Genomic DNA, 14,545 nt, shown 5'->3' with positions numbered 1-14,545 from the left:
TAAACATTAAACATTCAAACTGGTAAAACATGGCATAAAAAAATGACAAGTTCACCCATTGATAAGCAGCTGGTACCAACTAAAGTTAACTTTTCAAATAGTATAGCACACCCTTAATACATGATTAGCAGCAGACCTCATCTCATCCTGATTAAATAAGTCTCAGGCTGAATTATCTTCACTTTATATTTTGACTCAGCCTCTTGAATTTTGCCATAAGGAGACTATATAAGCCATTGCGACCGTAAGGCTTTTTTTTCCATAAATTTAAGGCAAAGCATGGATTATGATTGAAGGTAGTATCAAAAAATTCTATTTGATATTCGCCATGGATAACACAATTACATTTTTTACATATGCTGGATTGTATCACAAGGAAAAAACCTTAGTCTTACTGAAAATGATTACATTCTGCTGAAAACATGTTTTGAAATAAAATGTTTTTCGTAGAAATTAATATAACTCGACCAAAAATTTGCCATTTCTACTATGATAATTGGCTACGCCTGTTCCCGGATTTCAGATGGTTTCTCTAACTGGTTTCAAGGGATGTGCACTTGAGATAAAGTTTTCATGGTTTATTCCTAACCTGTTGGGATGCTTAAATTGACATTCCAATTCATTGGTCAGTTAAAACTTTTAAAAAACTCATTACATAATTAACATTTCAAGTGATTTTGAAAGGTGATCTCCGATGTTGACTAAGGAGAAATATGATTAGCCAGATGGTTTGCGAAGGCTACCGATTGGCCTTGGACAACTAATCAACTTGTCTGAATAACCATATTTTATGTTGTCTTTCTGATTATAATAAATAATCATCCATCAACATGCTATTATCATGGTTAATACACCATTACACCAACAAAACTTTTTTCTTTTCACAGAAAATAATAAAATTGCGCCTCATTCTAACCCACTTCATAACACACTGAAACTAAGATTTTTTGGGCTATAATTTATGATGCTGTGAAAATATGTTCATTACATATGACAAAACATCAGCTGATGTAAGGCAAATACAGCATTTTTTTCAACAATATACCAAATTACAACAATACAAGACATCACTCTGGACTATTATCCCTTTAACTAATCACACCATCTTCACTAGTTGATTTTTCCCTGTATTTGATTTTCAATAATGAAAACTGCTCATTGATGGTGTAAATATTCACATTTTCCCAGAAACTGATGAGATTTAGATTAATGATTTTTATCTTCTCACCTGTGGTAGATGTAAATGCTGTAGGACTAGGGGTATGATAGGCTGCAGATGATGTTACAGGGTAGTTATTTGTGGATGCAGAAGATACTGGTCCATATGATTGTGTTGAGTTGCTTACTGGTGTAGAGTTGCTTCCAAGTCCAACAGCAGACTTTAAACTTTCAGTTGCTTGAGTCAGCTGGCTAAGGTACTGAGATTGGGCTGGAGTCATGACCCCTACTCCAACAGAATTTGGTGTCTACAGAATGAATGAGAATCATAAATGCTTAGTTTTCAATGTGTACTTAAAAATACTTCAATGACACAGTTAAAAAGATACCTTCAAAGAAATATTTTAGACAGTAAAAGCTCAAAAAGTGTGAAGACTATTTGAAATATTATAATCACAATCTACATCAAACGCTTAGTCATTGGCAAATATAACTCTATACCATACCAAAACATTCATCAATCTGAAGGTCAGTTTGGTAGATGAAAATAAAACTCACTCAATACTAAGTCAAATGGCATGTGAAATTTACACATCAGGGTAAGGTTTCCCTGAATGCTGCATTAAGTTGTGGCCTTTAGAGAGATATCAACTCCGTTTACAGTAGCTCAACATGAAAACAAAAGTATCCTTTTCTTTGATCTTTTGAAAAGGTGAAGAGAAAACAAATATGATGCTAACAGATTTTAGTTTAATTTGAAATCTTCCTTTGGCATTCATCGATAAATTTCAGACTTTGGTCTAATTCCAAAGCCTTTCTACAGAACCTTGCTACCTTAGAGAATAACAAGTGAAATTTCCAGGCAGCCTGATCTGTGTCTTTCTTGGAAATTCCAGATGGTTGGGCACTGCTCATAGACATTGAATGATTCATAGTTAACAAGTATTCATGCATCCCGATTCAAATTTTAGTAATAAATTAGTTATCATGGAAAATACTAATAAAAATTAATGACTCTTGGAAAAGCTGCTGGCATACTAATGAACCGCTCAAAGGTAAGTATTTTAGAATTGATTAACTTCCCACAAATAATTTGACAAAATATGATGACCTTGAGCAGTATTCCAATTCATTTATTAGTCCTTCAAAGGAGAACAAATGTAACTGTTAAACAAAACACAAGATGCCTACCTAACCCTGAAAGAAGTCAACACTAAATGACAAAATTTGTACATAAAGTAATGAAATGGTGAAACAGTAGATCGAAGGGGGTACATTTCACCCAAATAGGCACTAAATTGCTTTATCAGCATTTACCAATGATTCCTGAATTTTAATTTTTATATTCCTTATGTTATTCGAATAATCTGTAGCGATGACAAGGAGCATCAATACAATGTCCTCATAATTCAGCATAAATACCTGTTACCTACTTACTGAAGTCAAGACTGATAGTAAAGAAGCCCTGTAGGGTCAACCACTAAACAGAGGGCCAAAGCTTCAATTCAGGCAATGCCTTTGGACACGCACAGCTAAGCCAATTATTTAAACAGTTTTTTGTACAACAGGACCGGGATTACGTCACAAAAATCACAGGGACACAGGGAGAAAAACTGGCCCCATAATCTGAATATATTAATTCCAATTGCCGAGAGCTTTAAATTAACATTATGGAGTCTTAGGATAAAAACTGATTTTAAACACTCATTTATAACGTAATATGGTTAAAACTGCACAAAATAAATATAAAATCTCTGGATAATTTCAAACTTTATTTATCATTTAAGGGCATGGCACAAAGGTTTTAAGAGGATAGATATAATGCAATATTCCACCAAGGGAAGTGAGAGCATATGGATACATTCTAAATTGCACTGAGGCTTGCATTATTATCAGCAACATGAGGACACATGCTGACCCAACAGGTCGAGCATTAGACTAAGAACCACCGAGCCTGGGTTCAATTCCCAGGGATGACTCTGGGCATCCATTGCTTCACCCAAGCTGGATGATATTTCATGAACTGGATCCTTCTGGGAAATCATAGGTGGCACAAAGAATGGAACTGGTCCCCTACCCCGATGTATGAATTTCACACACCAATGGGCTTGGTATTAGATGAGCTTTGCCCTCACTTACCCAATAGACCTTCGGGTTGAAAACCAGTATTGACATTAAAGAAAATGAGGTTAGTGGCACATTACTTGGCTACCTCTGAATAATGAGCAAAACAAGTGAAAATTCCAGGCAGCTTGATGTCCTGGTCTTTCCTCGAAATTTCAGATAAGTGGACACCTTGCATAAGGACTTATTAATTCCTGTTCTACTGCATATGAGGAAAGTTCTATTTTTTCCTTTGATTTCAAACATGACAAATATTGAAAGATTCATGGTAAACATGCTTCCTGATTCTAGTTTTAGTAACAAATTAGTTATCATGGAAATGCTAACCAAATTTTAATATTGCTGGAGAAGTTGCTCAGATACTAATCTTAACTGATCTAAGTCAAGTTATTTCAGCAAGGAATAACATCCCATAAATCATTTCAGATAAAATATGATGATTGACCTCGAGAATAGTATTCCAATTTCACATTTTTGTTACATGGTTTCATATTATGTCACTAACTATGAAAAGTAATATTAGCATTTCGAATTAAAAGAAAAAAGAACATAATCCTAACAATAACCAAGGACATTCTTTTTTAACTTCACCTGGTGGAAATTTTCTATCATGAGGAAAGATTGAAAAACGCCAAAATTCTGCATTTGCAATTCAACTGATACACATTTAACAGAATAACAAATAATATTCCAACTAATTTGAATATGCTACATTCATGTCAACCCATTTCCTATACAAAAGATACTTTAGAACTATGTCAAACGTCAGAACTTGTTAATAATATTCAGCCTTTATAACACTGACAGATAGAAGTGTTTAAAGATACCCCTTCCATGATACTGTGGAACATTGGTGACAATGGTGACTTATTAAATAAAATTAACACAAAGGTTCCAAACATTAATTGAAGATCAAAAAGTCTTTAAATATAATAAATGTAAGAAGTAATAACTGCATAAGTCGACTGCTTAACAGATTTCACTCAACACAATAATTAATGCAAAAATATGGACTCGTCACAAAACAGCAAATTTAAGTAAAGAAGCACGGCAAAACTTGTGGACCAATGTTTATGCATATAAGATGACCACCTATATTTTACATATTATCCTCAGCAATTTTGTTCTCTGTGATTTTGATAATGAGAGAATGTGAAAAACAAGTCAATTTTAATGCCATTTAACAATAACCTTAGAAAAAGTAATGCTAAGTAATCAGACAACTCAAAAGAGCAAAAATATTAACCCTGACATGTAAAAGCGAGCAATCACTTTAACATTAAACTCAGAAGAATAGTGAAATCAATAAATAGGAATAAATGAAAGATCAAAAGAAATGAATGTGTAGTGTCTTGTAAAAGTAGTAGTAGTTTTTAGGGGAGGCGACCGACAGCTTAGGTCATTTGCGCCATAGGGGATGGACAGGAAAGGATGAAGGGTGGAGAGAAACCCAGCGTCGGCATTAGCCTACTCTTTACGAAAGGCGCCAAGGGGTCCGCAGCTTAACGTCCCATCCGACGGACGCCGTACTCACTCAAAGTGCCCTCCACAAAGCACCTCAAGTAGGGATCGAGATACCTCTGAAAAATATTCAACACCGCCGGGATTTGAACCCGTGCCCTCAGGGTGGGAAGCCAGTACGTTAGCCCCCGCACCATCTCGATCCCGTCTTGTAAAATAAATAGAAAAATGACTTCAGTAATTTTGCTTCCAGCTATAAAAATAAAACATTGAAGAGAAATCTATTAAAAACAAAATCATTGCTGACCTAAATAACTAGCACACCTATCATTTAAGGAGCTCATAACCCACAAATTAGTGCATCAAACTTAACATTTGAAGATAACAAAAATATTAAAAGTATGTCAACTTACAACAGCTGGAGCTTGATTATTTTGTTGTAAAGTAGATGCCAAATCCAAGTTCTGAGACATTTGGTCAGAATTAGGAGATAAACTGCTGGAAAGAGTCTGAGGCACAGGAGATGCTATATCTTGGTTTGTAGAATCTTGAAGAGGCTCAGGGTTAGTAGGTTGTACTGAATTACTTGGGGTGAACACTTTGGTATCAGCCAGAGATCCTGTATATTCTTCATTATCCCAATCCTCTGGAGATGGGAAGTCATCAGCCCAATTTTCTGAAAATTATAGTATTCCATTACACTCCAGCACAACATAATGGAATTACATCAATGCTAATTTCACATGTCATGAATGTTCAATACATTAGGAAACATCCGGACATTTTTTATTTCTTACATAATAAAGCTATTAAAAACCCTGTTGACTTCATTAGTATTTAGTTTTTAAATGTATGCACAAATCCTGGGATATATACCATCCTGTTTTAAGAATGCACTGATGAACCATTTTTAAAAAGTATATCAAACTTCTAGAAAAAGAGATGGGATATCACACTACTGTTTTGAAAAAGAAGTTTGATTACAGAAGATAAGTAATTCTAAAGTACTGTAACTAACCAAGTAAAGAATTCGGTGTCATAGAGACGCCCAACTGACCCATTTTAATCGGATCTGCAGAGCTGTCTTCCACCTGAGGATTATTCCATGTATCAATAGAACGGGGGAAACCACCTCTTTCCCGGTTCTGGAAAGTACGAGGGCCTAAACGACCACCACGACCACCTCGACCAGAGCGCCCACCAGGACCATTCATCATGCGCCCTCCTCTACGTGGTATATCCCCACGGGAGTCTTCCAAGTTCTTCTCATTCTCCTTGTTTTCTCTACCCCGCCCTAAAAAATAATTTCCAAATAATTACTCAAGGGATGATTCATGTGAAAAAACCTTAATGTGACAAAAGTCAATAACCTGAATACTCACATCCCCTACTGTCGAGGGATCCCCTGCCACGCATCCTAGGTGGTCCACTCCCACGTGTGCGAGACCGTTCCCTCTCAGCTCCACCTCCTCCGCCACCGCCTCCTCCTTCACGTTCCCGACACCAGTCTCCACCAGGGTCTTCTCGGTTGTTTACAGGTCCTTCAGGCTTAGTATTTGTACCAGGTTGACGATTTTTCTTTTTCTTTCCAGACATTTCCCATTCACCCTGTCACAAGCAGTAGGTCATTTTCAAGTTATTACTTGTATTATTATTACTGCAATTTGAATTTATAGGTCTGGCACACACACAACCAAATATTGACATCATCAATCTCAAAAACAAGTATCAAAATAAAAAATTATCAATGAAAAGATCAATTCTCTGGCTATTACTTAATTAAGCATTTCAAAGTCTTTCATATGTCACATTATCAATGAAAAGATCAATTCTCTGGCGATTACTTAATTAAGCATTTCAAAGTCTTTCATATGTCACAAGTCTTCCATAATCCCATCATTTCATTTTATTCTTCCTGTAATCGAATTATTTACAAAAATTCAAGGTGTCACAGAATGAAGCAATTGGGTAAAATAGATGCAGGATTCAAGATCAATTCACCATTTTTGACTGACAGTGCCACATAAACAAATTACAAGAACAATAACATGTAGACCATACGAATGTGTTCTGCTAGTTTTAACTACAGTAAAAGTTTGTCCAAAATATGGCTACATTTTGTAGATAACAATGTAACGGGCAAAGCAGAAGAGCCTTCAGTCCCTTGTACATGTCACAGGGGGGTATTGGAGAAACTAATGAAAATTTAAGCCAAGGTCACTTCAGAATTAACACAATTGAGTCCAGATGAACATTTATGGGTTATTATAAATTGATTTTGTTTTAACTTTTCATCAAACAAAAACCAAAGATTCATTCCAAATTGAAAGAGACTTTCTGCTCTGACAACCAATGCGAGCTCATGAAATCTTACAGAGTAAGCATAAAAAGAGCACTGACAAGCATTTGAAATGTTTAGGTATTCCAATGAGGGCCTCATCACTTTCCACACTATTTATGTCACTGAAATCAGTACTACTCTAGTTTAGTTTTTGGCCATGGCCCTGCAGGTGCAATGACGAATAGAATAAACAACCTGACCACAAAACTAAAAGGAATATTGATTCCTAATGGGAATTTAAATTTTACATACAATAACCAAATTTACTGGTCAAATTCCTGACATAAAAAGTATCTTTTTCTCATTTTCCTGAATATTATTACTTCTCTGAGATTGTTTCCCCAATGCTCATAGAGACTAATATGGGATAAGCAACTAGACTGAAGGAAACAAAGAAAAGGGGTAAACATTAGATCACACATGCATGATACCATTCACTCAGTAGCTAACTTGGAAAAGTAATAGTGCTCTATTTTTGGTGTGCTTTTACCCGATGTTGACAATGCCACTCAGCTGCAATACTCTTGAGTGCATAATATTCTAGGTTCGCATGCAAAAAACAATTTGTTAAGAGCAAAAAAGTTGTAAAGCTCAAAATATATTAGACAGTTTCCAACTCAAAATTAACACCATTCCTAAGCAAGAGCAATTGATCAAGATTAACATGGTAATATAATGAACAGTCTCACATCATATTAAGTAATAAAACTGATGGATGGATAAAAACTTAAAAAATTACACAAAAAGGCAAATCCATAACTAAAAAAGCACACCAATTGATTTACAAGGATCAAACAACAAAAAGATACCATCTGGATCCATAATGTAGCAGGATAGAGGCTAACATGTTTTATTCAGCTGTTCATTTAACACATTATTTGTAAAAAGTATTTTTAATAGAGATTCAATTTTGCAATTGTGACCTCAATTTACATGAAACTTATTTCCTTCAAAATTACTGTATAAACTCACCACGCAAACATGGTAGCATTGTGCAATTATAGCCTAGTATACTTTCATGCTGCCTTAGACTTCCTTGGAAGAAGTGACATCTGGAATATACCAACAAACTCTATCCTATCCCCCTCACAATTTCAAGACTCCACCATATTTGTAGACTACAGCTAAGATTTCTCTCAAGTTCTCAATTTCTAGCACAAAAAATGATGACGCTAAAGACTTGCAAAGACAATATGGAGCTTAGAATAGGGGCATTTGAGATGTGAACATATACAAACTAAGGGCAAGAAACTTAAAGAGCAAGGAAGGCATGACTAAGTTTGAAATGTGGCAGATATAAAGAGAAAGCTGCAAGGGAAAATATGAAATGGGCAGGAAGGAGGAAAGGCAGGCATGGAGGAAATACTCTGAGAAGCAGTGAGATATTGAAGACAAAGAAGATAGGATGTTAGCTAAGCAACATAGAGGAAGGAAGAGAGAAAAGCTTTTTAGAAGGGATTAGGTAGATAAAAGTTACAAAGAACTAAAGATGGAATTAATGAACATCAAACAAGAGGAAGTTCATGAAGTTTTTAGATGATAATAGTTATGGGCCACATATAACCTGGATTTACTAGATAGAAGACCCTGAATAGCTAGGACTCGCCTATCTTTATTAACCTATTACCCATTACATTAAAAAGAGGACCAATGTGTTTCACCAGACTTAGGGAGTACGCTTTTTTATTTTTCTATACAGCAGACTGCACACTTTAAAAATTCAAGAAGGGTAGTAATCCCAAACACCTTTGTTATCCCAAAATAGACAGGAAGTAAGAAATTGCAAAAATTGCACTTATTTACCACTGCATACATGCATAAATTTCATACTCATTCAATTTATTTTACATATCCATTGCAATTTTGATAACCAATATTATTATTGTTTCTCCACACAAATCAAAATTGTTTGAAACTTATTAATAAAATTGGCAATGGCAAATGGTTTGAAACCTACAGTTTAATGAAAATGAGGATTTTAAGAAATTGAAGGAGAGACAAAGCCTACACTAACCCTATGTGTCTAATAAACAATTGGATACATCAATAATTTCAATGGATTACCAGTATCCAAAAACACAGATTTGATGAGGATCGTATACAGCAATCAACCTTTCCGAAAAACTTACAACTAGCTCATAAAGTGAACATCAGTAAATACAGAGTTCAAATATATTTTTGTACTTCTGGCACTTCCATTAAATGGAAAAAAGCTTTTTTATGACAGCACATCATGATATGTACTACGCACTGCAATTATGCCAAGACAAATAATACTTCAATTCAAATTCAATTTCAATGAACAATATTAAAAATGGCGTCAACATATGTTCATAAAAATATAAGGAAGACCTAAGACTTTCATTACAAATTGATTAAGACACTTTATTGTCGATGTGTATACGTTTACTCACTAGAAAAGTCTCCAGAAATCTAAGTTAATTGATTAACCCTTATGAACTACTTGAAATTATTAATGCTACAACACTTTTCTCATCAGCAGCTACTCCAGTAGAAAGGGTGACAAAATTATAGAAGTATTGGCATCACAACCATGAGTATTTTCCACAAAAAATGTAACCGTATGAAATGAAAATATCAAGGTAAAGAAATTATGTTTACATTCCCTCTATACGTCTTCATTTTGGCTATATAGCAAGCCTTATTCTATTGTTTCTTGAATTCCGGGGAAAATCCATCATTATCAGGAAAATTTACCTAGTAAATACATCAAATTAACTTTCTGTGCTCAATAATTTACTTCATATTTGTTTGATCTGAGAAGTTGAATTCGTAAATCGCTAATATAATCACGGTATGTGAATAGCAGCATTAAAAAGACTTGAAACAGTTTGGCCTTCTTTAATCACAAAAACTTACTCAGTTATCCCCACCTGTCATTATCGCCAACACACTAACCTGAGTTTGTCTGATAGCAAAATCTCAGAATGAGTCAGCATCTTAGAAATGGTATGATAGTTTTACATGTATATATAGTGCAAATAAGCGAACTATAATACTATGGAATAAAGAAGAATAAAAATTGCTTTCAAAGCATGCAATTCTATATTAGACAAAATATTTGAACAAAGTTGGTAAACTTAATGGACATTCTGCGAAGCCAATTCTCTTTTGAATCAACAAGCTATCCATAATCTTACACTTGACTCAAAAGAAAACATGGCTAATAGCCTAATATTCCTGAGATACTTGCATTTTGGCAAGTCAAAGAAGTGAAATAATTACACTACCAAAACAGTGGACTCATCTACATACGATTAAACCAAGAATATTCAGATCACCATGATTTAATATGCTAATTTATGACAAATGAATGAAAGTTACCCAATCGTTACATGGTTAAGTCCCACACAAACTTAAATAACCTGAAATTAGGGAAAAAGATTATTTTTTCATTAACAAATTAGTCGTGGCATTTCTTAATTATCAATATTTAAAAAAAATTGAGATTTAACTGCGTCCCCACAAAATCTAATGGCATACAAACATTCGCAACTAAGTTGAATGAGGTTTGGCCAAATGAACCATAGCATTGCAGGTATTATGGAATAACCAAGAGTTATTGTTTCAAAAAAAACGTCCTCACCACTCCATCACGCATTATAACATATTTCTATTGTAAATGGAATTATAGCACAACCGTAATATAGATTAGAATAAAACTCAAATATAAAGTCACTGAGTTTATACCAAATACAAATGTAATCGGTACTTCATTTCTCATAATTTGTAAGACTACTGAAGACAGCAAGCACACTTGTTGCTACGTAAAAGGAATGCCTATCACCACAGAAAAATAAACCAACGTTTCCATCAGCCATTAAAGAAAAGCCACTCACTTTAATTATCCATGGGAATATTTAGTCGTGAAAAAACTATTACGAAGGTACTACATAACAGCGCTGAACTACTCTCATATCTCTTCAATAAACAGCAATTAAATTTTAAGAGGATGACAGATAGGGTAACAAAATCTTGGCTCGGGGAAAAATGCAATGCCATCTGAAAATATCTACTGAAAGTCATTGGTTTTCAAAAGCATATAATACGTTCACTGAGCAAGAGAAATTTTTCCCAGGTAAAATTTAATCGACTGAGAAATTCAAGACGTAGCAGACGGCTGATCTGCGACGTTAGAAGCATCTCATGTTTCCCTGTCTTGCAAGCATTCAACTCTGCTTGAGATGTCACTATGTTACGTTTATTCCGCTAGTATCGACCACAGGCGACTACTAAGATATAAAATTTGACTTACCGTTCCCATTCCCTCCAGTAGCATGTTGACTGCTCTATCTGGATCGTTATCACAGTCATGCAAAGCAGTGCAAACTTCATCCTCTGTTTTCCTGGTTGCATCCATCACCTTCAAAAAAAGCGATAATTAGTCACCAGTTAACACACAGGAAGATTATTCAACCGACAACAGAAACAAAAACAGCACACCTGTTTTATCTTGTCCTTCAAATCTGGATCCTCCGAACGTGTGTCAATAATTTGTGCAATTCTCATTTGTTCAGCAGTTGGCTGTGAAAAAATGACAATTAAGTCAGGACTCGATTATATATTTTATTATGAAATATCACAAATAATCAATTATTCGATGGTTAACTACCTGAATTTTCGGATTGAGGTCTAGTGCTTTTGGAGAATCTGACTTGGCGTCTGACTTCTGTGATTTTCCACCAGCAGTGCTCTCGGGCTTCCCACCCTTCCCACCACGAGTGGTGGTCCGGCTTGCCGAACTCATCTTTACAAACACTATGTACACTCACTATTTACAATTAGATTCTGAAAAATGACAGAAGTGATTAAATTAAGTAAAAATACGTTTGCTTCAACAAAAATTAACTTCGAACTCTGAACGGCTCAACGGTGCACTAATGACGCAATCTACTGACAGAAAATTTATTTCAACAAAATTATGCTAAACCCTAGAATTTATGAGTAACGAAACAAATAATAATGTGGGAGTTTAAAACATTTACATGGCATTGGGCAACGCAAAATTTACGACTCATGAATAACAACAAACACTAATGATTCATTGTTTTTAACATGAATATATAAATGATATCCAGTCAACGCAATTATTCTTCGTAACATTTATGCAGCTCGGAATGTTTGGATTATGAAAATATACTCATAATATCAAACTACGAAAACTAACATTTACAACGATATAGCCAACAATTCAGCACAATAGCCTTCCTCTACACAACATTAAAAACTAAGTAAATAAAAGGAGCGAATGAAATCAAATATGCAAGTAATAAGTAACGTCGTTCCCTATCAGGCTTTTCCTCAAAACGGATTTTATCCAGTAATTGGAACATTTCGACCTTGTAACCATAAAATAACACCGAGCTTCACCACACGAGAAACAGGCTTCCACTAATAATTATTCACCCATTCTTCGTCAAAATTATTCCAGCCACAATTTACTATCATAATCTTCAAGTTATTCGCACCAAAATTATATCACGTACAAAGAAAATCGAAACAAAGCCGGGTTCGGCCATGTGGGAACGACGCCATTTCAGCCCCTTGTTACGCTAAACTTATGACAACCATCGAAATTTAGCGACCTGTTATAGGATAATGTTAGAGCCCCCGGCATGTTACAGGATCTCGTTGTATGAAAGAACAATCAAGGAAGCCATGAATGATTATTTTAAGTTCAGAGTGACTTCAGAAAACATAATATCAAAAGAAACCCATTCACAAGATTCGTACCTGGAAAATGCGCTCAAAAAGACTCAGGTCACGTGATGTACTGTCGTTCGCGCAGACTCTGTGAAACTTTTACGTCACATAATCAACAAAGGAATAACGCATGCATGCAGGCTCATTGTTTTTCCCGTCATATGCGGTCATATGTTATGGAGTAGGTGGCGTTAATGATGGAATTACTAATGCGACGGTAAACAACAATATTAAGCACACATGTGGCAACATGATGATTGAAATTTTCTCAATATTATTGAATTACATAAATTATTTATAGTTCTGCTAAGCCATGGAACAAAATATATGCTAAACAATTAGAACTTCATGATAACAGATTTCAGGTTGCCTTAAGAATGTACGGAAAGATTATCAGGAAACTTCCTTAGTCTCCCATTAAACAGGTTATTTTGCTCTGGAATACGATTGGTCGAAAATCCGAAAGTTACAGAAATATTCCGTAGTGTATGATTGCTTCCATGTATCATGGACGACAACATTAAAATCGCAGCCTTTAATGCCTCAAGATGGCTAAATATAAAGCCATTACTTTTTTCCATGGGGGAAACTCATTTTTACCTTATTTGCACCACTTGCTTCGCAGTTATTTACCACCGCTTTACATTGAGGATTCACATGTTCAATTGATTAAGCCTCCTGTACCACCATGAGTCCGTTCAATAGAATCACGTTGATAATGAGACTACTGGGACAAGCAATGAGAGTTCTTCAAGAACCTGTTGCCGATACCTCTGCTTCGGTCACAGCCTTATATGTATAAAATGAAATAGCGATCACAGTGAGGGACAATGTTTTTTATAATTTTCACCTTTCTTTTGCTCATATGGGCAAAATTTAAGGATAAAATTTTCATGTCTCATTCAATCGACATTCCTTGAAGTGATTTTTGGCGTGTAATTTTATCCGACGACTTAGTTGGTTTATTCATTTTTATGCTGAATCGTTCTATACTTCCTCAAAAATAAGTAAAATATCTCATATCAAGTTCTAGGTAAACTACTTTGCAATGTTATTATAGCCATTTCCCAATGCTACGGAATACGCTTTATCTAGTATCTCTTGATAGATCTTTCACTTAAATATTTCATGTCATCATGTAGATAAATCTGTGACCACACATTAAAGACAGTTATTTTCCTGACAGATTTCCACTTTGTGGGTTTATCGTACTATTTTCCTTACTAGATATCATTAATGCTGCTCTATTTATTTGAGACTAAAATATGTAAGCGCTAGATAGGTCCTTTCCAGTGGCACCTCAAAGTCGGAAGATGAGACTGTTTGTTGAGTGAAATGGAGGAAGGAAAAGAATAAGTATATTGGAGCAAAAGGAGACAGTGTATGAGGAAGTTGAAGTGCAGTTTATTGTTGCAGAAGGTGGTACTTTGATAAACCTTGTTTAGTGTTAAGAAGTAGAGCTTTGGTTAGTTAGTGTCCACCAAAAAGCTATTTTAACTGTCTGGCAACCGCTAATAATTAGTAATAATATCATTGTATTTGAGAAGGAGAAGAATCAAGACGTGACTCAGTCCACATACTTGGACAGAATTCTAGGACAATGGTAAGGGACTTACAAAGAAGAATATTTTAGAAATGATGAATTTGCGAATAGGTGGGCATTGATGGTTCCTTCAGTAGATAAGTATGGAAAGGGTATGTGACTAAATATATTAATATGGAGCATTGTGCTGGATT

At 35.0% G+C, this 14,545-nt stretch overlaps 1 protein-coding gene across 7 annotated transcripts in view; it reads right to left on the bottom strand.

Moving 5' to 3' along the window:
• Positions 1 to 12,866, bottom strand: part of lig (ubiquitin-associated protein-like lingerer) — a 57,989-nt gene extending 45,123 nt beyond the window's left edge. For 5 of the 7 annotated variants that reach the window (XM_071585927.1, XM_071585951.1, XM_071585936.1 and 2 more), the window contains exons 1-8: positions 12,839 to 12,866; positions 11,718 to 11,893; positions 11,549 to 11,629; positions 11,361 to 11,468; positions 6,126 to 6,351; positions 5,762 to 6,037; positions 5,157 to 5,389; positions 1,229 to 1,466 (exon numbers count right to left, since the gene is read on the bottom strand). In XM_071585927.1, coding sequence (XP_071442028.1) covers positions 1,229 to 1,466; positions 5,157 to 5,389; positions 5,762 to 6,037; positions 6,126 to 6,351; positions 11,361 to 11,468; positions 11,549 to 11,629; positions 11,718 to 11,852 — 1,297 coding nt within the window. In that variant the 5' untranslated portion in view covers positions 11,853 to 11,893; positions 12,839 to 12,866. Of the gene's footprint in view, positions 1 to 1,228; positions 1,467 to 5,156; positions 5,420 to 5,761; positions 6,038 to 6,125; positions 6,352 to 11,360; positions 11,469 to 11,548; positions 11,630 to 11,717; positions 11,894 to 12,838 lie in introns of all 7 variants that reach the window. The other 2 variants (XM_071585943.1, XM_071585959.1) reach the window with 2 other exon arrangements.
• Between the last annotated feature and the right edge of the window lie 1,679 nt (positions 12,867 to 14,545).

The sequence above is a fragment of the Hetaerina americana genome, unplaced genomic scaffold, assembly GCF_022747635.1.
Source record: "Hetaerina americana unplaced genomic scaffold, ioHetAmer1.1.p SCAF_1, whole genome shotgun sequence".
Classification (NCBI taxonomy): domain Eukaryota; kingdom Metazoa; phylum Arthropoda; class Insecta; order Odonata; family Calopterygidae; genus Hetaerina; species Hetaerina americana.
The sequence above is the reverse complement of the archived record's forward strand: the minus strand, read 5'-3'. Positions and strand labels throughout refer to the sequence as shown.